At 35.5% G+C, this 27,871-nt stretch overlaps 3 protein-coding genes and 1 long non-coding RNA gene across 7 annotated transcripts; 2 read left to right on the top strand and 2 right to left on the bottom strand.

Moving 5' to 3' along the window:
- Positions 1-1,878: 1,878 nt before the first annotated feature.
- On the bottom strand, positions 1,879-19,791 carry LOC105187247 (uncharacterized). 2 transcript variants are annotated; one of them, XM_025304572.1, is made up of 10 exons: positions 19,437-19,791; positions 19,017-19,253; positions 16,422-16,740; positions 15,445-16,337; positions 13,252-14,023; positions 12,741-13,188; positions 11,427-11,569; positions 10,528-10,679; positions 10,024-10,431; positions 1,879-4,074 (listed from the first exon to the last, which is right to left on the bottom strand). In XM_025304572.1, the coding sequence occupies exons 3-10, from the start codon at positions 16,503-16,505 to the stop codon at positions 2,178-2,180; spliced, it is 4,797 nt and encodes a 1,598-aa protein (XP_025160357.1). In that variant the 5' UTR covers positions 16,506-16,740; positions 19,017-19,253; positions 19,437-19,791; the 3' UTR covers positions 1,879-2,177. The 2 variants fall into 2 exon arrangements, with proteins under 2 accessions (XP_025160357.1, XP_011146245.2); XM_011147943.3 differs by lacking the exons at positions 19,017-19,253; positions 19,437-19,791 and adding an exon at positions 17,524-17,667.
- Positions 6,014-8,383, bottom strand: LOC105187246 (piggyBac transposable element-derived protein 4-like). 2 transcript variants are annotated; one of them, XM_025304573.1, is made up of 2 exons: positions 6,422-8,383; positions 6,014-6,287 (listed from the first exon to the last, which is right to left on the bottom strand). In XM_025304573.1, coding segments are annotated over exons 1-2 (1,455 nt in total). In that variant the 5' UTR covers positions 7,876-8,383; the 3' UTR covers positions 6,014-6,286. The 2 variants fall into 2 exon arrangements, with proteins under 2 accessions (XP_025160358.1, XP_011146244.2); XM_011147942.3 differs by having other exon boundaries at positions 6,014-6,316; positions 6,422-8,153.
- On the top strand, positions 8,251-12,924 carry LOC112589835 (uncharacterized). Its single transcript, XR_003113818.1, has 3 exons — positions 8,251-8,416; positions 11,433-11,587; positions 12,785-12,924. It is a non-coding gene; the product is annotated as an uncharacterized LOC112589835 (long non-coding RNA).
- Positions 19,792-20,371: 580 nt separating the features above from the next.
- On the top strand, positions 20,372-27,328 carry Cul4 (cullin 4). Of its 2 annotated transcripts, XR_850096.3 has the most exons (12): positions 20,372-21,209; positions 22,122-22,485; positions 22,560-22,748; positions 22,960-23,106; positions 23,327-23,513; positions 23,662-23,854; positions 24,018-24,319; positions 24,455-24,685; positions 24,778-25,056; positions 25,235-25,387; positions 25,485-26,206; positions 27,158-27,328. XR_850096.3 is itself a non-coding variant. In XM_011147945.3 (11 exons), the coding sequence occupies exons 1-11, from the start codon at positions 20,816-20,818 to the stop codon at positions 25,578-25,580; spliced, it is 2,535 nt and encodes an 844-aa protein (XP_011146247.1). In that variant the 5' UTR covers positions 20,372-20,815; the 3' UTR covers positions 25,581-27,328. The 2 variants fall into 2 exon arrangements, 1 of the variants encoding a protein (XP_011146247.1); XM_011147945.3 differs by having other exon boundaries at positions 25,485-27,328.
- Positions 27,329-27,871: the final 543 nt, after the last annotated feature.

The raw sequence follows: 27,871 nt of genomic DNA, 5'->3' as shown, positions 1-27,871 counted from the left end.
GCATTTGAAGGATATTCAGCGACTGGTAATGAAAGACAGTCGCGGGCTCGCAGAATATTCCGCACTCGGTGATAAAAGACAGTCGCGAGCTCGCGGAATATTCCGCGCACGGTGATAAGACAGTCGCGGGCTCGCGGAATATTCCGCGTTCAGTGATAGCAGACAGTCGCGGCTCGCGGAATATTGGATGCAAATGAGTTAAAATAAACCTTGAATTTAGCTGAAAATGTTGAATTATTCATTTGTACACCTTGTAATACTTTGCTTCTTTCATTTTAACATCTTAACAAAATTATATGTTATTGTTTATTGATCGACTAATTAATCAATCGATAATTAAAATAGTGATTAAGATAATAGAAATTACGAGATGCAAAATTATGGTACAAATCTGATATATATACAAGATGTCCCATTTTAAGTGAGTTAGGCAAAAATCTCGAAAAATATGAAAGATACTAAGAAATGTTTTAGACAAAAGTTGGATGGTCTCAGAGAGGACATCAAACAATTATATCATTTTTACAAATCACTTTCGAGATATTCACTGATCATTACTTTTGTTAAATGGTAATCCCAATTTTTTATTATATCATTTTTTTCCATCAATTAATTTTAACTTTTGTCTGAAACATTTTTTTCTAAAATGCTTAGTTTTCGAGATATTTCGCCGTCCTAGTATTTTTTATACAGGGTGTCTCAGAACTTTGGGACACGGACTCCGTAGGGACATAGAGCTAAGTGAGAAGGACAAAAAAGTCCTCTACTATAATGTGAAAATCATAATAGTTTTTTAGTAATAACCGCATAAAGTTTGGCGTTTTCCTATAGACCTATAGACGCTCCGCGGTAAGCTGTGTGCGTAGGGGATGAGCGATAACGCCTCGTCTGATTGTCAGCACTGATTGTCGCGATGGCGTCTTGGCGCTTTGACGTCGCGCGACGGTCAGCGCGAGCCGCGTTATCGCTCAGCCCCTACGCACACAACTTGCCGCGAAGCGTCGATAGGCCGCGCTGGGCGTGGAAAACGCCAAACTTTACGCTGTTATGATTAAAAAACTATTACAATTTTCACATTATGGCAGAGGACTTTCTCGTTCCTCTCACTTAGCTCTATATCTCTACGGAGCCGGTGTGCCAAAGTTCTGAGACACCCTGTATACACACACACACATATACAGGGTGTCTCATTTTAATGTCCCACCACAAATAACTCTTCAGTATTGAAGTTTCAAGGAAAATGATCTGAATAAAAGTTGTAGGGATTTAAGTGAGCTATCTTATGACTTTGACTTTGACCTTGACCTCTATTTTCAAGGTCATTTGAAGGTCAACTTGCGTTTTTTTAATGGGAACCCTTATTATTTTACACTGTTTTTTTCTACTTGTTAATTTGAACAACTTTTATCTAAAATATTTTTTTATTTGTCTAATATTTTTTGAGATATTTGAGGAAAACTTTTTCAATATTTAATTTACGATATCTCGCTAATTATTTGTCGGAAAAAAGTGATACTAAACTTTCTTGCTTTATTTAGTCTCAAGAATATATTGTTACAATAGCGCCCTGATTTTTGTTAATTTGATGATTTTGAAATTTCCAAAAAATCAGTAAGTTAACAAAAGTCAATGATTTTGATAACAATGAATTGAAAGGAAAGCAAACAAAACTAGATACATGAACTAATTAAAACAAAAAGTTATTTCAACATACATACATAATGCCAACTATATTCATTTCAAAAATTTATATTTATAATATGAAAAATCATCTTATAAACTAATGTAGAACTAGCTTATAAACTAAGGTAGAAAGCTAATTTTGTTTTATTAGCAGATCTCATAAATTATTTTATTTATTTGAAAAATTGACTGCGCTGATGATGAATGAATTATTTAACAGACTTATTCGGACAGATTTGTTTAGATTATTTAGACAAAAAAAGAAGAAATTTATGATTGTCTCAAAACTTCAGACATCCCCTTACGGAAAAAACACTCAAATATTGAGTATCTAACTCAATTATTCGAATTTACTCTTAAATTTGAGTGTATATATTCACATTTGAATGTATACACTCACATTTAAGAATAAATTCGAATAATTGAGTATAGATACTCAATATTTGAGTGTTTTTTCCGTAAGGGTCATACTGATATAATTTAGTGTCACAATTTCAACTCAAAGATAGGTGAACAATTGGGCTTACTAATAGACATTGTAGTAGAAAATCTCGTTTGCGTATCAAGTAATCCATCTCTTTGATGCACAAAAACGTTTTCAAATCATAATTACAAGTAATTTTCTTCCGAAACTCGCGACTTACTTCTACCGCGCGTGCAACGTCGCAGCAATTGTTTTTGTTAGCGCACGGAGATTCATCGATAATCCTGAGTTTTCCATACAAATAGCACAAATTTAAGAATTTGGATTCCTCCTTATAAAAAGTAGCATCGTCGTGATAAAACGGGTTCTCGATAGTCACGTTAGAATCGGTCGAGTTCTTGATCCCGCGTGTGAAGTACAGTACAATGTTCGCAACCTTGTTATTGAGTGCATCATCAACAGTCAGCGATTGATCAGTTAACAGTTGGCAGACGACATCCTCTAAAAACCGCTGGTAGACGATCTCAGCGTGCTGTAGCTGTCGCGGTGGCTCGGACCTGATGCGCTGATGAATCGCATATTTCTGCAGTAACGTCGACACGACGTCGCGTATCTCGGTGACCTCGTCCTTCAGCAGGATCAAGCAGCATTTCATTAATGTCAACCTGCTGTCATCCGTCAGCTGCGCGAAACGACGAAACGCGAATTCAAGGTAATCCGTCGCCGCCAGCCTCACCGATTGTTCGTCATCCGTGCTCAAGCTGAGAACATGCGATAACGTTTCATTGATCAGCATCTCCTGGTCGGAGAACGCCAGGATCAGCGCGTTCTTCATGTAGACCACATTCGGATTCGTCGCAACGGTGTCCGCAGCAATTCTGCGGAACTTTCTTGCCAAGCTGTCGAGCTTTGGCTCTTCATCGTCGAACAAATCATCATTCTTCATTATTCCTCGCACCAATCTTGCCATGTGAGCGAGAAGTAACGGATCGTGATCGTCTCTCATTGAGGTCACGTACGTCAGGATGAATTCAAGTAAAGAAACTGAATGAGACGTACCGTTGAGGAATCCGATACTTTGCTCGGTGCAATTCGCATCTAAGACACTACGCGCGATTTCCGGAATGCTGTTCTTCATATGCAACGCGCAGTGTCGCGCCCGGAGGGAGAGAAACTGGAAGAACCCCGGCTGGATCTTTTGCGACGGCGTTATGCGTCCGATTGTCGCCCAAATATCGTCGTGCTCGTCCGGCAAGAAGTTCATGTCACCGTCGGCTTGCATCATCTCGAAGAACAACGTTTCCAACATGTAGCATGGCTGCTTATAATACCCCTCGTCCTTGCACATATCTCGCCAAGCTGTCAATACGTTCCTGTACCGCTGACAAAAATGTGCGTATAAATCGGAGGTACGTGTCTCTTTGGGTACATGTGGGCGACTTGAAGCAAGAGTGTCGCGTATCAACCTGTCCACCAGATGTCCAACGATCAGGAACAGTCCGTATGACCGATTGTCGTTGTCGCTTTCACGAATGATCCGCTGAATCGTATCCAAGGTCGAGCCGAGACACGTCGAAGGTGTCAGCGCCACGTACGCTTTAGCAGCCAGTTGTCTGATGTGTATCATCGGTTTCTCGCAGAGCTCGTACAACGGTTTCCGGAAGTGCTGTATGAGTGCGGACGACGGATAATCGACGAGGTCGCAACCACCCGTCCACATCCTGGACAGCAGCGCGAGCGTGTGCGCGACCTTCGCGTACGAGCGCAACGCCGCGTCCGAGGTTCCTGTTATCTTCGAGGCGGATTGCAATTGCATCAGCATACGACCCGCCAGCTTCGGGTAATGCGTGATGAAATGGTTGAGAGAGTAACCGTCCGCGAAGTCCAACGAACCGTCCTTCTTGTTCCCCGAGCACTGGCCCACCAGTCTCGGCACCACCGCGCCGTACAACTGCAAACTCGCGTTCCTAAGGAATTGCAGTAAGCAAAAAGTCATTATTACAACGTTATTATGACGATATTCAGTAACATGTAACGTTTTCAAATATATCGTATCTAACGTTGTATGCAATATCATAATGAACAAACTTTGACCCCGATTTGGAGGTTTCGGTACTGTTGAATTCACAAATGTAAAGTTGTTATAAATAATGTTGTGCTAATAATTTTGTTAACATTTTGGTAATTTCTCAGTACAAAAATTAAAAACTAATTATTGCTCTTTTTCCAGTAGAAACGATTCTTAAAGTTGTTATGCTGGTTTTACTTGAAACTTAGTTTACTTTATTGATACCATGTCACATCACATTTGAAAAATTCACACTTGGTACTGGTGGGACTGAACTCCGACATCCGAAAGGGTTTTGGATTACAAGTCTATCATTTTAACACTACACCAATTCTTCGCTTCATATAAACGTATTTATTCTGGGTATAATTTCGAAGTTTCAGTAATGTTTAAATGAATGAGAATGTTATAATGTTGCAAATCTAATATCAAATTATAAACATTTTTTAATTGTTGCATTAACATCAAATAAATGTTAAAATAATATTTAAAAAATATTTGCTATAATGTTTTATAAAATGTTTTAACAACATATAGAAAAATCATATTGCAAAATAATAGTTTTTAAATGTATATATAATATTATTCAAGAAACGTTCAAAAATTCACGTAAAATCAACATTTCTAAACATTCATTTCATGTTCCTTGCTTACATATAACAGATATAACGTATACAAGGAAGGATGTCGTATATTAGGTATAAGGGGATAGAAGAGAAACGACGCCGTGGAATTTAACCCTTTGTGGCGCAGGTGGATACCCAAAGATCCACCTATATTCCGTCAGTTTTTTATATTTTATAAGCAGTTTTAATGATCGATTTTCTTAGCAATTATATTTTCTAGCTTCTTAAGACCCTAACTAGTGTAAAATAATTGTGATTATTTATAAATCCTTTAAATTTATTATTGCTAATAGTAAATAAGTAAACACAATAAAATGTTTATAAGAATAAATGTATGGTAAGGCGAAGAATTAACTATTTTTATCTGGGAATTGATACGCAGGGATTTTTGTGGGGCGCTCATTACGAATCCGTTGTTAGATTTAAAAAATTCAAAATGGCGGATCCAATATGACGAACATAAAATTAAAAATTTAACTTATTTCCGTGAAACTAGGTATCTAAGATTTTCTTGGGTTGCTGATTACGAATCCATCATCAGATTGTCAAAATTCAAGATGACCAATCCAATATGTCGGACGGAAAACTTAAAAAAATTACAATTTCTAGAAAAATTGGTATTGAAGGGTTTTTAAGTCGTTAGTTATGAATCTATCATCAGATTTTCAAAATTCACAATAGCTGATTCAATACAGTAAAGTGAGAATTTTAAAAAACCCAAATTCTACACCATTTTGAATTTCGGAAATCTGACAACGGATTTGTAATTAAAACGACATTAACACGTTCATTGCCAAACTGAAAATTTAAATTTCGTGTGGTGGCCAAAGTTATTTTTTCTTTTATTTAGTTTTTATTGTGTTCAAAATAAGTTAGTATATTATCTATATACTTTTATTATTATGTAAGTAGGATTTAATGTACTCTAAATATTTACCAATAAAAAACATTTAAATATAATAATTATAACTTTAATTATCAATCTTTCTATATAATCACTTATAAGTATTAAAAATAACGCACAAATAGACATTTATATTAGCAAAAATCAACATTTACAGGAACTTACTAATTTTGGTTTCGTTGAACTAATTGGTTTCGTAATTGCACATATTATAATATTAACTAAAAAACTTATACAACGAATAAACTTACTCTAAATTGTAAATCACTTACATATTCAAAAAACAAAAATACAAAAAACACAAAAAGGGATACAAAATATAAATTTATTTAGCAGTGCAATCATGCAAGTCAAAAAAACAGTCAATACACAACGGGGGAGAACCTGGACAGTTTTTACACTCAGTGGTGGTGTTTACCCTTTTTTTATTTTTATAACAGTTTCTACAATCCTTTCTGGACGTTGCGTTTACTGTTTTGCCAGTGCTTAGACATCGCGGTTTGGCTTTTTCAATTTTAGTCAACTTGTGTTGGTCTCGGTCTCCACGTCTCTTCTGCGTGATTTGTGGGTCAGATGTTATTTCTGGCAAATACGATTCAATTATTTTCTCTCTAAAATCATAAAGAGTCATGCTCCTTTTATTAGAATATTTATTATAAAGTACCCGGGCATTTATCAAACTCATCATCAAAGTATGTATAAAAATTTTCACATACCAACGCAAAGTCTTTCTTTCACATGGATAATAACTAAGCATTTGATCCTGTAGATCAACGCTGGACATGTTTCTATTATAATTTATGATAGCTGCGGGTTTCATAGCAACATTGCCGCGTCTGGTGGTCACTTCTTGCATTTCGTCAGGAAATTCAGTAGTGATGTAATTTATCTCCCTTTTGTCCTTCCATTTCCCTACATGGACACCGTTACGACACTGTGATATATTCTCGCCTTTTTTTAGTTTTTCTGTAATTATGCTAGGTGGATTTTCTTTTCGTTTCTTGTTCAATGTGCCGGTGCAATATGTATTTTGCTCCAATAATTTGACAGCTAAACTGTAGCTATTATAAAAATTGTCCATGAATATTGCATGGCCAGCATACAATTTTCCCTCTAATAACTTTTCCACGATTTTTTCTGCGTGGCCTTTCCCAGCAGTTTCATCTAACGTACTGGCAAAAACATGAACTTTTAAGATGGTACCATTTGGTTCCGCAAGTACATACAACTTGATTCCATATTTGTGTCTTTTTCCCTTGATATACTGGCGGAAAATAAGTCGACCACGCCATAAAATCATGGATTCGTCTAAAGACAAATTTTTACCCGGATAATAAATAGACTCCATAATATTGTTGAAGTTGTCTATTATTAATTTGCATTTATTCATGCGATCGGCATTATTTTGTTCATCAACAAAATGAAGGCATCTTAGAATAAGTTGAAACCTATTTGTCGACATATATTGAGGGAAAACTGATTTATATAAACGGTGAATTTTCCAGTAATCAACAAGGCGATTCATTTTTGCTGTACCAGTGTGTAATAGTAACCCAATAAAGATTTTCAGTTCTTCTACAGTGAGTGGCTTCCATTGGGAAATTCGAGACTGAACCTGATGAGATGAATTTTTCAAGTTTTCTGCGTATCTGTTTGAGCAATCGACGATTTTTTGTAAGTAATCTTCATTGAGAAATAAATCTAAATAATCCCTCGGATTATTCGCCGCTGACACTAGTAGTTCATTTGTCCGAGTAAAGGGAATTTCCCTCATCGAACTGAAGTCGGTACTCCAACGTGTCGTTGAAGCTGCGCGCGATGGCTGGTCAGACGGACATTGTGGTAGTGACACAGTTGTTGCAGATGGCGCCGCAGAACCAGAAGGGGAAACGGGACGAACTGACAGTTGACTGAAGGGAACGAAAATTTGTTGTTCACTTACAACCTCATTATTTCGTTCTACCTGCAACTGCGAAGTTTCGTCTTCTTCAGATTCCGAGTTAATTTCGCTATCACCAAAATCGTAGTCTATATCATCGACATCACTCCCTGCATAAATGTCGTCGTCCGAGTCCAATAATAACTCTTCCACATCCGTACTTTTTAGTCGTTTTTTTGCACGATCTGGCATTGAACTGAGTCTTTTCGAGGGTCCTGGTTTGTCACTCATAATAAAAAACAATAAATAATATTCAAAATAAATAAAAACCAAACTTCAAGTGCGTTAAATCAACGAGTAACCTAAACAAAATCGTCGAGTCATCGCCTAGTTCGAACGCCGCCACTGTGCGCACTGGCTAGCAAAAACAACAGACGATGGCTGGAGGCCACTGGCCTTCCTCCTCCACGAGAGTTCGATCCTTTCTCCAGTGGCCTATGTAAACATCACATGCCGTTTCGCTGTGGCCGCTATTCTATCCCGCATAGAAACTCATTAGCGACGATCACGCGATATCGCGTGAACGGCAATGAACGTGTTAAAAACCCCTAGATACCTAGTTTCACGGAAATTGGTTGATTTTGAACTTTACGTCCGCTATTGGATTCGCCATTTTGAATTTTGAAAATCTGACAACGGATTCGTAATCAGCGACCCAGAAAACCCTTTGATACGAAGTTTTATAGAAATCGGTTAAAAGGAAAAATTCGTGGCTCAAAGGGTTAAGCGAACCATGCCCAGAAAATAAACCGGCTTTGAAGAACACAGTCCGGTGAGTTGATTTTAATGTAAAGGTAAGAAATAAATATAGATAAATATTATAGATGAATAAGTAATAAATGTAAATAATAAATGGATAAATAATAGAGATATAAATAAATAAATACTAAACGAATAAATGATAAATATAAAATAATAAATGGATAAGTAATAAATATAAATAAATATGTACTAAACGAATAAATAATAAATGTAAAATAATAAATAGATAAGTAATAAATATAAATGTAAATAATAAATGAATAACGTCGCAACAAATATCTGTAATGTCGCAAATATTAGGAGCGTGATTTAGTTTTGAGGATTTTGCAAGAAATGACACTAATGTCCGTTTTGTCGAAACATTCCAGTCACACGGCTATTGTTTCTTTAATATTAATCCATGATATTTAGTTCATTTATTAGCAATAGGCGCAGTAAAAATCGTGTTAATACCATCTTAAAAATGAAAGAGCATCTTCGATATGCGTTACTTTGTTTTTCAATCAAAAGAAAACGGCAGCTGAAGATCATAGAATTCTGATGGAAACTTATGGTGATGTTGGTCCATTAATTAAGACGCGTGAATATTGGTTTAGACGATTCAAAAATGATGATTTCCATGTTAACGACAAAAATCGCTCAGGATAAGCAAAAGGCTTGAAGATGCAAATTTGCAAGCATTATTGGACGAAAATCCAGCACAATCCACTTCAGAACTTGCCGGAGCATTAAATGTTAATCGTACAACAGTTGCTAAATGTTTATATGATATGGAAAAGATTCAAAGAAGGAAAATGGGTTCCATATGAATTATCGAAAAATGCCATTGCGAACCGGTTGAATAATTGCATTTCGTTGATCGCCAGACAAAAAATGAAGAATTTTCTGTATCGAATTGTTACTGAGAATGAAAATGCATCTATTTCGATAATCCGAAAATTTCTATAAACGAAAAAAATCATGGGTTGATCCAGACCAACCGGCAACATCCACTTTGAGGTGCAACATTCACGGTTCAAAGGTATTGCTGTACATTTGGTGGGATCAAGAAGGTTCAAGTTGTATATTATAAACTGTTAAATTCTAATGAAACTAATGAAACACCGCTGATTGTTATCGACAACAGTTATACAAATTGAAGCGAACATTGGATCAAAAACCAATTGCGGGTAAACGACAAGTGACGCAAAGTGATTCCTCTTCACGACAATGTTCGACCTCATATTGCATTATCAGTGAAGTAAACGCTGTTAGAGCTAGAATGGAAAGTCTTACCGCATCCCGCATATTCTCAAGACATTATTTCATCCGACTATCACTTGTTCCGGCCGATGCAACATGTTCTAGAGGATACGCACTTTCATAATTTCTAAGAAGTGCGAAAATTTGTTGAAAATTGGATCAACTCCAAGAAGAATCTTTTTATCGTCGCGGAATCTACCTCTTGCCAGCAAAATGGGAAGAAGTTGTAGAAAACGAAAGAAAATATTTTGATTAAGTTATTCGTTCGTTATCTTATTTAAGTAAATCAGTTTTTGAGAAAAAAGAACCTTCGAAGGTTAAATCACACTCCCAATATATAATCGACAAGAGATGTAATTAGCATTGTAGCGATACCTTACGGTCCAAACGTCGGACTCGATGCAATCGAAACACCTCAAACAGATCTCTTCGATGTACGGGATCAAGCTGGCGTGTATCTCCTTATCGGCTACCAATGTACAAAGAAAGTACAAACGTCTCGCCCACGGTGAGTCCTGAAGTAGTCCTGAAGAGTCGGACTGAACTTCTCTAATTTCCACCAGCGAGAAGTTCTCCAGAGAGCGTAACAACTTCTGCACCATAAAATGCACCATAGGTCGGTCCCTTCGGTTGTCGCTGACGACCAATTTGTGGAACATAATAGACAATCCTGCGCCTCGACGTGTCAGGTGCAACAGTTCTTCTCCCTCCATAGCCTCCCCCAACAAACTCGTTAGATACGTTTGCGGTAGCTCGCAGTACTCCTTCCTATCGTATAGACGTCTGAAACAATTAAGCGATCGTTCGTCGTCCCGACAATCGCTGATTTGCACGACAGTCACATCGACGAAATATTTTCATTTCGTGTCGAACAGTCACCTGGATAAATTCGCGATCGCCACTCCAGCGGATTCCACTACACCTTTATGCCGACACTTCAGCAATACCATGACGATAATATCCATGGAGCTCTTCACCATCTCTTCCGACTGCATCAGCATCCCGATTTCGCTAGCAATCTCGCACAACACCTATGCGAAATTGGCGCGTATATTATGCATGTTCTATTTATTATATCGTAGTATACAGGGTGTTTTAAAAAAAGAGTTCAGGACTTTGGGGGCAGATGGTACTCACAACATGGAGGAAAAGAGTCCTAACAAAGATCGAAAAATCAATATTATCGGAGTTATGAATAATTATTTATTTTAATTGAAACAAGCGACTTATTCACTTTTGGTATTTTTGTATTCTTTGATGTAATTTGTCTATGTCATTTATCGATGAAGAGAGTATCATATGCTTTAAAGGAATTCCTAAAAAAGTCTCTTCGCTCTCGCTCGGAATGTAAACAGCTATTTTCTTCTCATTTATAGACACCTTTTACCAAGCAATTGTTAGTCACACCCTCGTGAACAACAATGAACGGTTGCAGAGAACAAAATGTCACAAAATTTTCACACTACGATAAGAACGACATCCGATATTATTCCGATCAAGAAATGGCAAAGATGCATTTCATGTACGGTCGTGCACCAGAAGCGAATAAGTCACTTGCTTTAATTAAAATAAGTAATTGTTCATAACTCCGACAATATTAATTTTTCAACCCATGTTTATCAAGACTTTTTTCTTCCATCTTGTGAATACTATCTGCCCTTAAAATTCTGAACCCTTTTTTTAAACATCCTGCAGATTCTAGCGATGGTAAAGTATGTAATATTTAATTTATTTTGGTGCGACATTAAATTTAGAGTTTAAACTCAAAGGAAACATACCTTCAGGGACATCCAGATGCACGAGATAAGGACCTGATGTGCTGGTGATAACTGCAATTTACCATAATTACAATCGTCTATTTCGCTGATCCTAATATGCTCATCGATAGCCAATCCCATCTCCGCGAATGACGACGAATAAACTGAAAGACAAAACTGAAGTACGTAAATTATAAAATTAATCGTTCTTACGAGCAATGATTTTTATATCATCAACGCAATGATCTTCCTCAGTAATTATGAAGTTCTCTAGAATTAATCTTAATGCACTGAACAGAGAAATTTATCAATTGTTTAATTTATTATAAACAGTTCCAATGAATCATTGTTAATTCTTAATAAGTGACAATTATTGTACGATCGTGTTTATAGTTAAAAATATTGAGTATATTGTGTATATACAGGATGTTCCATTTTAAAGTTTCCACTAAAACATCTCTTTAGGAAAGCATTGAAGAAAAAATGTTTCAGACAAAAGTTGTTTGGTTTGAAGGGGGACATAAGACAACGATATCATTTTGTTTACAGATAGCACCACTTTCGAGATATTCACTGATTATCAATTTTCTTAAATGGAAATCCCAATTTTTTATTATATCATCTTTTTCTACCAATCAATTTGAACAACTTTTGTTTGAAACATTTTTTTATTTGCCTAATATTCTTTGAGATATTTAAGGAAAACTTTGTAACTTTTTCAACATTTAACTTACGACATCTCACTAACTATTTATATCGAAAGAAAAAATAATACTAAATTTTTTTACTTTATTTAGTCTCAACAATATATTGCTATAATAGTGCCCTAACTTTTGTTAACTCATCGACCTTTGGAAATTTCAAAATTATCAAATTAACAAAAGTCAAAGCACTATTGTAACAATATATTCTTGAGACCAAATAGAATAAAAAAGTTTAGTATTCTTTTTTTTCCGAAAAATAATTTGCGAGATATCGTAAGTTAAATATTCAAAAAGTTATCAAATTTTCCTTAAGTATTTCAAAAAATATCAGGCGAATAAAAAAAGAAAAAGTTTCAGACAAAAGTTGTTAATTGATAGAAATTAATTGATAGAAAAAGATGATATAATAAAAAACTCAGGTTTTCATTTAAGAAAAGTAATGATCAGTGAATATCTCAAAAGCAGCGCCATCTATAAACAAAATGATATTGTTGTCTTATGTCTCCCTTCAAGCCAAGCAACTTTTGTCTGAAACATTTTTTTCTTAAATGCTTTTCTAAAGAGATATTTTAGTGGAAACTTAAAAATGGGACACCCTGTATATGCACGTATTTGTTAATCATTCACTCACATACACCTGTGTTCGATTGTTTCATGAATAACGTGGACAAGAAGAAGTCAGCAGCGTCCTTCGAAAGATTCAGCACTTCTCCCGTGAATTCCGGATCTGTGGACGAACTTCGACTTTCCGGGCCGGCGCGGAAAGTGATCGCCAGTAGAGCGGTCAACATTCCGTAGAAAGGACGATTCTCGGCTACAGCTTTCAGTATGTCGCTTTTCATCAGTGTCAATTGCTGACGGGCTAGGCACAACAGGACCGTCGAGTAATTCAAGGAAGCGCGCTTCAAATTGACAATGTCGTTAAACTCGTCACCGGAGAATATTGCAGTTGAGTCTTCCAATCCGTTAATCTTGTCCGAGGACGACCAATGCGCCAGTATCTTCATGAAAGCCGCTCCGCTCTCGACTTCGTAAAACTTGCAAGAGTTGCAACGCTGCATCCCGCAGGCATAGATCACCTACAGAGTTTTATATCATTATTATTTTAGACAGCGCAATCGCGAGAACTTTCTCACGCTCACCTTATCCGCATCTGGCAGAATATCCTTCTTGAAATATTTCAGGATAAGGTCGGTGGCTAACTGTCGGATATCGAGTGTGCTGTCCAGCACGAGTCTCAATAGTGCCGACAGGCTCTCCTCATTCGTGAATCTCCAGTTGTCGGTGACAATCAGATATTTATCAATCGTTGCAATGTTACGAAGATATTCGCCATAATCGCAGTTCTTGTACGAGTCTCTTCTCGTGAAACTGAGCAAGGCCGTGTACAGCTTCAGAGCGAGGATCTTGCGCTGATAACACGAACCTATCTCGAAACAATCCATGAAGAATTCGTGCAGCCACTTGGTGAACTCGCGAATGGATCTCGCGCATTTAGCCCTCGCATAAATCGTCCTTAATATATTGGAATACAATATTTTGAAATATTTAACTATATGTTCGCGCATAAGGACGCTCGAGACATTGGCGTTAAACCACAGGAATCGTTTAATCTGAATGAACGGGTTCGTCTGGTTGTCGCCGAAGATCTTGTCCGGACGATCGCGATAGCAAAGTGCAGCAAAAGCATTCATTCGTGTGATTTCTCGTCTGTCGTTGATGTAACGATCGATATCGCACATTTGCGGCAACAGTATATTCAATCTAGCGGCTGTCATCAGTAGATGCGAATGGAAGTAACAGTCCTGCGATTCGGTGCGTAATTCCCATAAAAATGTGAAAGTGTCCTTGTGCGTGTCAATAGTCGGATCGAGCCAATATTTCAGTAACGAATGAAGCGCGTCGAAATCCTCGCTGTAATAAATATATTTGCGATTACATAATGCATCTCTTACCACCACCGAGGGATTTTCCTATTGTAAAACGCATTCTCCGCGTCGTAAATATCAACCTACGGTTCTCTCCATATTGAAGAAACTGTGAAATTAAAGAATGCATTTTCATGCTAGTGTATAACATGTGTAGTGTGATCAGCTGATTGCTGCGGGTACTCTGCGTTAGCACCCACGTCTGACGGTGAGTTGCGCCGCACCTGTCTACCTCCTGTACCCGACCCGCAATAGGTCTACTATTTTTGTTAATAATTTAAAATCTAAGCCTTTGCCAAAATTTTGCAAGAGGAAAAGTTGTTTTAGAATTTTATCAGGATTTTATACTTTTAATAATGAAAGGTTGTTTTGAATCACCCTGTATATATGTGTGTGTGTGTGTGTGTATGAGTGTGTGTGTGTGTGTGAGTGCGAGTGTGAGTGAGTGTGTCTGTGTGAGAGTGCGAGTGCGTGCGTGCGTGTGTATATGTGTGAATACATATACAGGGTGTACCAAAAAGATGGGTACTCCGGATTAACTTGAAGGGATGACATTTAAAAAAAAAATAGTTAAAATAAAAGTTTTAGGGTTTGGGCATCTAGTAGTGAACTTGAACCCAACTTAGGGATCAAATTTGGAAGTCAAATCAAGGTCAACTTTAAAATTGTAAATGGAAATCACCATTGTTTATTATATCATCTTTTTCTAGCAATTAATTCGGACAATTTTTATCTAAAATATTTTTTTATTTGCCTAATATTTTTTGAAATATTAAGGAAATCTTGGTAACTTTTTCAATATATAATGTACAATATCTCGATAACTATTTGTCGGAAAAAAAAGTGGTACTGAACTTTTTTACTTCATTTGATCTCAAAAATATATGCTGTTACAATAGTGTTAACCTAACTTTTTTAACTTGATCTTTAGAAGTTTCAAATTTATCAATGGAAATTTCCATTTAAAGTTGATCTTAATTTGACCTCTAAATTTTATCTTTAGGTCAAGTTCAAATTCACTACTAGATATCCATTTCTAAACCTTAACAATTTTGTATTTAACATTCTTTTTTTTCAAAATCATCATCCTTTCAAGTTAATTCAGAGTACTCATTTTTCTGGTACACCTTATGTATTACATATATATATATGTATATATATGTATATATATGTATATAATTATATAATTAATCATATATCGGGAGACATTATTTGCTAAGGAAATAAAATGTCCAAATGTACAGACCATGTTCTTTACGCGTTCTAAACGCACAATTTTGTAGAAATCCGTTCTCAGTATAATTTTGTATCCAAGAAACGAGAATGTGAACAAGAAATTAATGAATCTATGGCGTTCTCTACATTTTGAAAGCTCTTGAGTATAAAATTATCAATATATAAACTCACTAATCTCCCGACTCCCAGTGCTCGATTATAGTTTTCACGGTCTCCCCAAATACTTCTCTCCATTCGCTCTCGCTCAGCTTCCTCAAGATTACCATATAAACTTTCGTGACAGCGCAACGTAACGATTTGTATGTTAAAGTATTGAACAAATTATACAAAAAATCCTGCGTCAAGTTCTCCATCATAGTTTCAACGTTGTCCCACAGTCGAAGAACTTCCGCCAGTATTGTAAACCTCGTTTCGTCCTGCCAGGATATGTACTTGTCGCACGTGTCGAAAATGTGTTTAAGAAATCCATTATACTTCTCCGACATGATCCGGAGATACACATTGAACAGCTGTGCGTTCTGCTTGGGCACGTCGTTGAACGCGTTGGACCAATTGGAAAATAAAACGGCCTCTAACTTTTGCTCCAAGACGATGTCGCTTCGATGCCAAAAGCGCGTGTCCGTTGTCCTTTTCAACCAAACATGCAACACTTTGTACGCGAAGTAAGAATATCTGGTGTATTTCGTACAATTTCTATGTATAATATCAAACATGGTCGAAAGAACGTGATCGTGATACATGTCTTTCCGATTCACCTGCAGGTAACCATGGGCATTCAATAACTTGAATAACACAACGTCAGACACGACGTAGCGCTCTTCGAGAAAACACAAATCGCGCGACTCCAATCTCTGAAACAGTATTACGACGTCTAGGAGGAACGACGAGTCAGGTCGCGCTGAGAGCAAGGAGTGGAACGCGTGGCTCGCCAACAGGACGCGCTCGTTTGCAGATTCGGAAGTGCCGCTGATTATTTGTACAATGTGCTTTAGAATCGGCTCCCATTCTCTCGTGTTCTCGTTAGCCAGCAAAGAATAGCGCGAGTGCGCAATGCTTATCAATCTCTGAAAAAAACGAGTAACTGTAGCGAATGTTGTCTGATCGGAGATGCTGAAACGGCGCGGAGCACAACTCCGAGGAATACCAACCCGAAAAATCGGCACGTCGTCCTGGCAGCTCAGCAATTCGTCGAACACGTCGCTCAGTTTCATGTTTTCGTTAAGGACGCTCATTATTTCGTACAAGGTATGAAAATAACGATGATGGTTGTAATTCGATTGTTTCGTGAGACTTCTCTACTACTTCGCAAGTCGCTCCAAGAACAGTGCGTGTCTTCGCAAATAACGCCGCTAGTTGCACGTGTCTTTATCCGCAGCTCGCAAGCCGAGAACCGCCTGGCTCTCCTTGTCGAACTGCGGCAGATCGGATTTCTCGGAACTTTGAATCCTGCCGTCAAGGCAACGTATCCTGCAACGAACGGAGAACGATACGTTTTTGTTGAGCGGTAATTAGTAAAGGAAGAAAGGTGAGCGAAAAAAGAACTAATACAAAAGTAATTTTACATTGTGATGAAATCCGCAAAGCTGTGCTGTGGCGAGTTTTAAGAATCGTCAAAATCGGAAAAAGTTATTTGCTTCGAGTATAGTATATAAGCGTGTGATTGAAGTAACTCAAATTTAGCGTCAAATTTCATGACAGATTCAGCGCGTATTCGAGATATCCTGGAAACACGCACAAAGGAACTTGGAGAAAGCAAACGTGTTGCTGCAACTCTCTTTAGAGAGGTACCGGTTAGGGATAATAGAAGAATAAAATAATAAAACCATCGTGTCACAGTAAAACCATTGTCTTTTGTTATTTCAAAGCATTTATTTTAGACCAACAACAAATGAAGACAATGATGTAATAATAGAGAACATTCGTGAGCGAGTTGTATGAAGTTTAGTTAATAGTTTGAGAATTAAGTTTAGAGAATTACTATGAATGTAGAAATCGTTAGATTAGTGTTTTAGGTTTCCTTGGACTCTTCGGGAACGTACCCCCCCTTCTCTATTTGCTCTTTGAACTTCAAGTAATCTCGCTTACGATCAAAGTGTTTCACCTGCATAACAGTGACATATAGAAGAATTGTTAGACGATCAAATGGCTCTATCTACCATCTATCTTACTATCAATGTTAAACACGAAATACATACATACTGAGTATTTTACTGATATAATGTGAAAAGAAACACCGTTTGCAATACTTACCCATTGAGAGGGGCAAAACTTTTCATATTGTTTCCTAAATTCTAAACATTCCTCTGAAGATTTATTTTCGTCCAGGCATTTCCAGTAGTCGTCCCTGCGACTCCAACATTTCTCACGATCTGATTTACTTAGGAAAGACATTCTGTAATACAAAAATTCAAAAAGAATCATTTAATTGTATATTTATTTGCATAATAGCGTGTAATGTATAATTACTATACACTTTATTTATTTATAGTTTACTTTATAATTTACTTTAGTTTATTTTATACACAAATATATGATTCATCATATAATTTTATCTCACTTTTTTCTTTTGCGTATATAAAAAACAAAATAATTTTGTTAATTTTACTAGTGAATTTTAATGTTCAATTTAACAATATAGTATATATGCACTTACCTATGATATTTAATGTTTAATTATAATTCTATAAAAAAAATTCACTCACTCACTTATAAATTGTTACAGAATCATTAATATACACCAATAAACATATAAATTTGATTATAAAATAGATAATATACTCTATACTTAATTTTAAATCCAGTTAATATTTTTATATTAGATTTTATTTCAATCAAAAGTAGTAGAGTGATATTTAACGACATAAAACTTAGGATACACAACAGCTTAAAAGAATATTTGAATGCTGATAACATATTAGAAGAAATATCCTCAAACTACATTTTGTAAGAAAACTTTTATTTAAAACAAAAACATTTAAAAACACAACTTCAATAGAGCCATTTAATTAATGATGCATCGTACAAATTTAGAAATAATTAAAAAAAGCAAAGACCAGAACCAAGAAATATAAAAATGTTAATAAATAAAATAAAAAATAAAGTATAAAAATATATAAATCACATAACAATAGAAAAGATAATGTTAGGAAATATCAAATTATACATCTAATAGAAGAATATATTGCAAATGTTATTAGAAATTATATATGAGTATATATTTGTAATACAAGTTGTGTTACAAAATGTTAAACCATAAAATTTAGAAAAAAACAGCATACATTTTGGCATACAAATCACATGTTCTGTTACTTTTGATCACTAACTAGTTTTAGCAAAGTTTGTTTCAAATTTATTTTTAACCGTGTAAAAATAGCTGTTTCAAAGCATATCACATGATCATACTTATATAACTTTAAAAAAACAATGAACTTAATGGAAAAACAAATACAAAAAACGTAAATACAAATTATCACATTATATATACATTATAATAAGAGATTTAACACAAATGGTAATATTTTAGAAATAAACTTAAAATTTCTTTTTAACATGGTATAACCTCTAAAACTATAGTAAAACAAATCTATACAAATCTTATAAATTTAATGAATTACAAAAAAATAAATGCAAAACAGTTGTTTCTTTTTCAAAAATTGTCTCAATTTATACATTCAATCACAATATACTTATGCAAAAACTGCACATGAATTAACAAAATTTATGTAACGTGAAGGTTAACCAACCTGAATTAGCCGCAATGATGTAAAAGAAACAGTAAGGTTCGAATTCCTATTACTTAAGGTATGAATCAATCATTTAGCTTCATTTGTTCTACTTTACACCAAAAATAAATTCTTAAATGCCCAATTCAATAATTCATAATTATCAAAATATTCATTATCCGACGCATCCGATCAGCCTGTTACATGTGCTTTCGCTCTATGTAATATATGTGATATGTGTAGATCTCTCTAGCTTATCTGCAAAAAATAAAAATGTTTGATTCGTGCTTTAAGAGAGAAAGTTTAGGAAAAAAAAACATTAAAAAATGACATTTAATCGAGTCAAGCTATATACTACAGATATTCGATTGTAAGATCATAATCGTTCTTTTATTTAACGTGTTTTCAGTCTGTGCAATGATTTTTGAGCCATTAACTTACCTACTGTATCCTTCTCTCTTGAAATTATTGCTTGTTATTAATTACTTGCATATCCTTTCTTTTAACAAGATCTCTTAATACACATGATGTCCCCCCACTATCCGTATAAAAAAAAATTACAAACTAAATTCGCGTCTCATGTCACGACGATTTTTAACGAACTTTGTAGGCCAATACCCGATATTTGAGGTTAAATCATGTTGAAATGCTCAATTTGATTAGCGCGCTGTCTGGTGATAGGAAACGTATATGTATACACTTTTCCGATTTGTTACCCTCAATCCATAATCCATTTGTTCGTTCGGTCGGTATATGGCTTTAGGTAGAAAGGTGTACCCATACGCCATTCTTCCTATCCATAATCCAATTTAAAGTCAGCGGCACACGGTGCTTGTTTTCGTGCTGGATGAAAATACTGTGTTCTGATTGGTGCATTTTCATCCATCTTCGGAAATGCACCAATCACAACGCAATATTTTCATCCAGCAAGCAATCCAGCACGAAAACAAGCACCGTGTGCCGCTGGCTTTACATCGAAGATTACCTTAAGTTCACTTTACACGTGGATACCGGAGAAGCCGTTTCATTGGTCGCACCGAGTCTCAAATGAGCATAAGACGATTTTGACTGTAAAATCAGGTTATTATAATCAGGAATATTGTAGGTAATCGAAAACGAAGACGTTCTTTTGTCAATGTTAAACAATTCAGTAAAAAAGAAATAGCAATATAAAAATTTCTCAGTTGAAAAGAAACCAAGGAAAACCAAGGAAAAAGCTTTCGATCATAAACCAAGTAATATTTAAGACCATCCGCCACGTTATGACTGACGCTTCGAGCGAGATGATACTCCAAAGTAATTGAAAGCATTTGTATTACCGACCGTTGCGTTGATAATAACATCCTGCTGCGAGCAAAAGGATGGCGGCACTTCCTTCTGGAAAAAAAATCGGCAATCCAACCAAGCGAGCGCACGACAAATGAATATTACCCCCCGATATGCACACAATGTCCCTATATTCAATATCCATAGTCAATAACAGGAGATCGTCCGCGCTGTGGTCGTCAATTGTCGCGAGTTCCGTTGTAGGTGGTAATAATAACCGTGTATCGTAACCGTGATAAATAAGTTTTTTCCGGTCGTGCAGTGTGTGTATGTACACATCAATATACATGCATACATGTGTACATAGGTGTGCACGTGTGGCACCGCTCCAGACGAAGCGTGAGGAGGCGAGACGAGGCAGGACTGAGCACAAGCGACAGAGTTGTGACGGATTGTGCTGGATCTGGTGTGCGTAGCCAGTGCGAAAGAAAATAGACTATCTGCCGCGTGCGTGCACTAACGGGGAAAGGCCAACGGCCGGGTGGTGCTCGCATATGTCTAGACTCGCGAGTACCCAAATCCTGGCTACAACACAGGTGAAGAGGGCGGCCGCCGCTACCACCGCCGCCACCGCCGCCACCGCCGCTGCTGCCGCCGATCTCACGGCGGTGGTGGATTACTCTACTTCTGCTAAGCGTATCAAGCTGATCACGACCACAGACATCGCGCAACTGACTACCGACGAAACCGAGGCAGACGGCACCGGCGGGAAGGTCGACATCGTCATCATGACGGACACGGCGGCTGCCGCCGCGACCGACACGCAGAAGAGGGCGAATTTCTCCGCGTTAGCCGTTGGCAACCCCAACGGCGTCAACAAGATCTCGCCGAACCTGGCGAACGCGAAACCCGGCTCCGCGAAAAAGCTCGTCATTAAAAACTTCAAAAGTAAGCGAGCGAGCGCACGTCCGTACCCGTCACCTGATCTAACCTCCAAATCGGTCGCTGAACTTGCCATGGAGATACCGCGGTTTTGCGGCTTTGTGTTGACGGTCTTTTCGTTTGTAATTCGTTGTGATTGCGTCTTGTGGCTTTTCAGCGTGATTTTTTGTAGATTTGTGGGACAGAGATGTCTTATAATAGCACTTACGAAAAACGACATAACCTAATATTTAAATCGCAGTAACTTGAGGAATTGGTATTTTTCGCTCGGTAGCTCATGTTATCAAACATGTATTCGTAATCATACGTGATATTCGGTGCGCATTTTATACGCAAAACGTATTGATGCGTAATAAGCATATGTGTGTGTATATATACGAATATATATACATATACTACAATACAATGTGTGTACATATATATACATACACGGAACACTTTGTTGCAAAAATATTACAATGCAAAATCTATAAATAGACACTAATTTTGACATTTTGCTTTTCTTATGTTTACATCGTTTGCACTTTATTAAAATATACTTCCATAATCAAATAACATGAAAAGGCAACTTCAAAAAGTTTAGGAAATTGAGTAAAACGAATAAAATTTCTTCTAAAATTTGATAATATCAATTATTAATTATTAGTATGTACAATAGTATGTACAATAATATTATGATTACAACACAAGTTTAACTTTGTTTTTTTATTAAGTTATATACTTATCGACATAACCAAGATTTATCAGTTTATTAATATTAAAGAAAAGAGGTATGCATACTATTTTAAATTAGAAACAAATTTAAATTAGAAAATAAGTAAATATTTGGTTTTAAAAGAGAATCTTATATTTGAAAATATGCTGGAGAACATTTTATTTTTGTTTGTGTTTCTTAATATAATAACAATTTTCTCGTAGATAAACCAAAATTACCAGAGAACTATCAAGAACAGACATGGGAAAAATTACAGGAGGCTGTGGTTGCCATACAAACCAGCAAAAGCATTCGCTATTCCTTAGAGGAACTTTACCAAGCAGTTGAAAATATGTGTAACCACAAAATGGCATCAACACTTTATACAAATTTAACCATTCTGACAGAATCTCATGTGAAAGCCAATATTGAACAGTTTTTGGCAGAATCAATGGACAGACATATATTCTTGAAAAAGATGAATGAATGTTGGCAATCACACTGTAGACAAATGATTATGATCAGGAGTATTTTTCTGTATCTTGACAGAACATATGTTCTACAAAATCCAAGCATTTCATCGATATGGTTAATATGGCTTGTTGATATCCTGATAAAATCTTCGATCTGAACAATATACTTTATGAAATTTCTCTTTTCAGGGATATGGGATTACATCTCTTCCGACTACATATTGTGCTGAACAATTTAGTACAAACACGCACGGTGGAAGGTCTTCTTATGCTTATTGAAAAGGAACGACAAGGTGATACTGTGGATCGAACACTTCTCAAGTCTCTGTTAAGAATGTTATCAGATCTACAGATTTACCAAGAGGCCTTTGAAACAAAGTATGCGATAAACAAAAAATACTTTTATTAACACATTTATTACCCTATAGTAGATATATATATCAAATTTTTTATTATGTCAACCAATTTTTCCTCTACAAGTATGGAAAATCTAAATTTATTTTACTAGAATCCTGCATCATTTATAGATATAATGTATAATTTTATAATATTTATTATCTATAATATTTATAATATTTTCCTGATTTAGGTTCCTAGTAGCTACAGAAAGATTGTATGCTGCTGAGGGTCAGCGATTAATGAATGAGCATGATGTTCCTGAGTATTTGGCTCATGTGGATAAACGTCTCCAGGAAGAAAACGAACGACTGTTACATTATCTTGATACATCAACTAAGTAATTTTTTCTTTTTTTATCATATAATATCAGTCTTAGCATTTTTAACAAAACGTGGATAAAATATAAAGTATTTGCACACCACATATGTATATAACCATTACATATATAGAAAACTTTATGAAATCAAATTTATATTAACTTGTAAGAAAGAATAAGAATCGTTCATTAGATGTTGAAAACGATAATTTAGTCTAAAAAATTTATTAACTTTTTTCAGATGGTCGCTCATACACACGGTAGAAAAACAATTATTGTCTGAACATATTACTAGCATTTTACAAAAAGGTTTAAGCGGTTTGTTAGATGAGAATAGGATTAGTGACTTGTCATTACTTTACAACCTATACAGTCGAATAAAGAATGGCCTTGTGGAGCTTTGTTTGAACTTCAACAGTTACATTAAGGTATATCTATGTTTTATATATATATATATATATATGTGTGTGTGTATGTGTGTGTGTGTGTGTGTGTGTGTGTGTGTGTGTGTGTGTGTGAGAATCTTATACACACACGCAGCTAACAAGACTATAATGTATTTGTATATCTATATAGAAAAAAGGCAAGACAATAGTTATAGATCCAGAAAAAGATAAAACGATGGTACAGGAGCTGTTAGATTTCAAAGATAAAATGGATAACATAGTCAATACATGCTTTCATAAAAATGAAAAGTTTGCAAACAGCTTAAAAGAAGCTTTTGAGGCTTTTATTAATCAGAGAGCGAACAAACCAGCAGAATTAATAGGTGATACGTCTGTATTATATGATCTATATTTATTTGCAATATTATAATGTATAATATGATATATAATAGAAATAATTTGTTTGATTAAGTCGTTAGCCGAAAAAAGTTTGTTCTTCAACTTTGATGCATACTCAAAGAATTCAAAGAACGTTTTTGTTTTCAGCTAAATTTGTGGACTGCAAGTTACGCGCGGGTAATAAAGAAGCAACAGAAGAGGAACTGGAAAGATTGCTAGATAAAATTATGGTACTTTTCCGATTTATACACGGAAAGGATGTTTTTGAAGCTTTCTACAAAAAGGACCTAGCCAAACGTCTGTTGGTAGGGAAATCTGCTTCTGTAGATGCTGAAAAATCGATGCTATCTAAATTAAAGCAGGAATGCGGTGGTGGTTTTACTAGTAAGTTGGAAGGGATGTTCAAAGATATGGAACTTAGCAAAGATATTAATATTGCGTTCAAACAGGTGAGAAAAACAATAATCTATTATAAAAAAGAAATGTAATAACTTTAATCTGCCGCTTGTCACTTACGTCGTTCACTGCATGAAATTTACATGAGGAAATTCATATATTATTTCGAACGTTTGATGTGTTTCCAGTATGCAGGGAATTTGCAGAGCGAATTAATAGCAAGTAACTTAGATTTGACTGTGTCTATACTTACCATGGGATACTGGCCTACATATCCTGTAATGGAAGTCACCTTACCAATGGAGATGGTGCAGTATCAAGATGTGTTTAATAAGTTTTACTTAGGAAAACATAGCGGTAGGAAATTGCAGTGGCAGCCGACTTTAGGACATTGCGTGTTAAAAGCATGGTTCAACCAGGTATTCAAAAAGAAGTTACGCTATCGATAGTTGATCGTATCAATATATAATTATTAATTAACACATGAGAGTGTTTCTCCATATAAAAATAGGGTAATAAAGAACTGCAGGTGTCGCTATTTCAAGCGCTGGTCTTAATTCTGTTCAACGACAGCGATAATCTCTCATTAGAGGATATCAAAGCTGCCACAAATATCGAAGATGGCGAGCTAAGAAGAACATTGCAGTCTCTAGCATGCGGGAAAGCTCGTGTTCTGCAAAAAAATCCGCGTGGACGAGATGTCGCTGACAATGATAGATTCGTATTCAACGCGGAATTTACAAATAAGCTGTTCAGAATCAAGATCAATCAAATTCAAATGAAAGAAACGGTATTTGATACAAAATACAATTACATTTATGTTTTTATTTCAAGCGATAACTTATTTACATGAACTAAAAAAAAAGTGAGTTCTGATTTTTATATATGTAATATATAAAATGAATCAGAACTTATATACCCCCTTAATTGTAGTATAATGTATGGTGTTTAAAATTTTTCTTTTTTAGAATGAAGAACAAAAAGCAACGGAAGAGAGAGTATATCAGGACAGACAGTATCAGATTGACGCTGCTATTGTCAGAATTATGAAAATGAGAAAAACACTGACACACAATCTTCTCATTAGTGAACTGTATAATCAATTAAAGTTTCCAGTTAAGGTATGGTTTTTGTGCAAGACAAAAGTAGTCATTTCATTGTCTCTTTCTTAATTTAAAAAAATTGGTAGTCTAATACTTGAATGTCTTCTTTTCTCAGCCTGCAGATTTGAAGAAACGAATTGAGTCTCTCATTGATAGAGATTACATGGAGCGAGATAAGGACAATGCGAACCAATACAATTACGTTGCGTAACCTGAAGCAAATGCCAAAGTCACGTTGAATCAAATCGACGCTGATTTTTTTAGCAAATTGAATCAATCGCCATCGATGTTTGTTGTGAATGTAACGGGTTGCAGCTCGAACAGCAGACTCGTGGACTGGATCTGACTGTTTGGCATAACCGTTAAAATATGTGGACAGTGCATAAAGAAAAAGAAGAAAAAGAAAAAAAGAAAAAAAGGAACTACAGTGAACTTCCTCTTCTTAATTTTCTTAGTGCATTATGGACACTGAACGATTGCAATCCTCTTCATATGGTGTGTTGTGTTATTATCGAATTTCGATAACGGAAGGAAAGAAGCAAGAAAGAGAGAGAGAAGCCACATGAGCCAGACTATCCACATGGAATATCCTTGATAATACGACGTCCTAGGATATAACGATTTTTTATGCGACGCAGTTTTTCACAGCATACTTACAGTTAAGAGGATGTAATAGAGGCAGAATGTAGAATAACACTGACACTACAATGAAAAATAGAATATAAGAGTGCAATTGCAATATAAATTAGTTAATTTGAAGTGAACAACGCGCGTGCGCGATGCAGTATTTATAATGAACATAAAAGAGACATACTACATCTATGCAATATATTGGTGGTAATTATATATTTGAAATCCACTGATTATTTCTACTGTATAATTTGCTTTTTCGTATGTCATCAATGAAAAAGGATGAAGAGATACCACTTAAATGAAGAGCTTCAGCACAAATGTAGTATGTGAAAGGCACTTCAAATTTACTGTGTGACCACATTACCTGGATGAAACATTAGAAAATTGAGAATAACCTAAGTGTTTTTGGATCAAATCTGCAGAAGTTTTTTATATATACTTAAAATATGTCGTTCGAAATTTATAATTATAAAAGAGAAAAAATTTATAATTATAAAATTTATAATTATAAGAGAGAAGGTGACAGTAAATTGTGACATTCCTCGATATTTTTACTCAAGAAAAAAATCTAAATATATCGAAGAATTAATCACTGAAATTTAAATTAATGAGGCAGCCTGAATACGATACTTCAATTTTTGGAGAGAGAATCCAAAAATAAACGTTGTACAAGTTCTTTATAAGAACTAAAGCAGAAACTGTAGCATGATTTGTCCAAATTTTGGAGATGACAAAACAGGCTGTGCGTTTTAGTAAATGCTTAACGGTGATATAACTTTGTGCATATTTGGTCTTAAAAACCTAGTCGGGATACTTCGTGGTCGTTTCTTGCGTGAATAAAAATATGTTATATAATATATATATGCTTTATGTATATATATAACAATATCTCATACTATTCATTCTCTTCAAACATAAGAAGAGAAGCTGATCCATTATTTAAATTTTGCTTCATGATTCACATATTTATGTGACTACTTCAATAAAAAAAAAAAAGAAATCAGCTTATTCTTCTCTGTATAAAATAATTCCAATTATTATATTTATAAGTTTACATGGGTAAACAAATCTAATAAATTGATTGTAATCGATTTAATAATTTCCAAAAATTATACATATTTCTCATTCAATCTGATTCTATGTACTCTATTCTAGATTCGAACCAGCAAAAAAGAATCGAGGCTACTACATTACTTACGAGACGACGATTCACTAATTTGATAAAGAAGAGCTATACATTTCTTGTAAATGCTGTGTAAAACGTAAAAGTTAAATTCAGCAACACACGAACGTAATATTTGGGTAAAAGTAAATAATGCAACCATTTCCTTTCTTTTTCTTTCTCTCTCTCCTCTCTCTTTCTCTCCCTCTCTCCATGCTAAACAAAATTTGTGAATTCGTATCACATTCTAATTACTAATATAATCCAAAAATGAAAATAACATTTGTATAAAAAAAGGAAAAAAACAAGAGACAAATGTCCAGTGCTTCATTGTGAATACAAAGCTCTAGTTCTACACGTACATGCGCGCGTACATGATAAAAATACATTTAAGGCAAATGAGAGATTTCAACAAGCAGATAATTACATGATGTGTAGCGTAATAACGATTACTGAGAACTATCGGAGGATTATCGAAAGAGATTCTAACTGTTACGCGAGTAAATGTTCATTCGGTGGCTTGTTATATCGTTTTGTGTCCATGTATTTATGAACTAGATTAGACAGTTTTTACGAATGCGGAGAAACGGAATTGTCGGTGAGAAAAACGTTTAGCTCATTTTTTCGACGCAAGTGCTCACTAAAGAGTTTTAACGTTAACAAACGCAGTACAATGTAAGCGCGTGTCGGGAGATGCGATTCGACGT

Source organism: Harpegnathos saltator, unplaced genomic scaffold, assembly GCF_003227715.2.
Source record: "Harpegnathos saltator strain DR-91 unplaced genomic scaffold, Hsal_v8.6 scaffold627, whole genome shotgun sequence".
Lineage (NCBI taxonomy): Eukaryota > Metazoa > Arthropoda > Insecta > Hymenoptera > Formicidae > Harpegnathos > Harpegnathos saltator.
Note: the sequence above shows the minus strand (reverse complement) of the source record. Positions and strands in the feature narration are given on the sequence as shown.

What these genes read in the sequence shown, in the direction of transcription:
- Cul4 (XM_011147945.3), top strand. Translation starts at nt 20,816, where the DNA reads ATGTCTAGACTCGCGAGTACCCAAATCCTGGCTACAACACAGGTGAAG. An exon ending in TATCTTGATACATCAACTAA is followed by an intron (nt 23,107 to 23,326) that starts GTAATTTTTTCT and finishes AACTTTTTTCAG; the next exon opens with ATGGTCGCTCATACACACGG. An exon ending in CAAACCAGCAGAATTAATAG is followed by an intron (nt 23,855 to 24,017) that starts GTGATACGTCTG and finishes TTTTGTTTTCAG; the next exon opens with CTAAATTTGTGGACTGCAAG.
- LOC105187246 (XM_025304573.1), bottom strand. Translation starts at nt 7,875, where the DNA reads ATGAGTGACAAACCAGGACCCTCGAAAAGACTCAGTTCAATGCCAGAT.
- LOC105187247 (XM_025304572.1), bottom strand. Translation starts at nt 16,505, where the DNA reads ATGAGCGTCCTTAACGAAAACATGAAACTGAGCGACGTGTTCGACGAA. An exon ending in TTCTGCCAGATGCGGATAAG is followed by an intron (nt 13,189 to 13,251) that starts GTGAGCGTGAGA and finishes AAAACTCTGTAG; the next exon opens with GTGATCTATGCCTGCGGGAT. An exon ending in ACAATCGAACACAGGTGTAT is followed by an intron (nt 11,570 to 12,740) that starts GTGAGTGAATGA and finishes TTTGTCTTTCAG; the next exon opens with TTTATTCGTCGTCATTCGCG.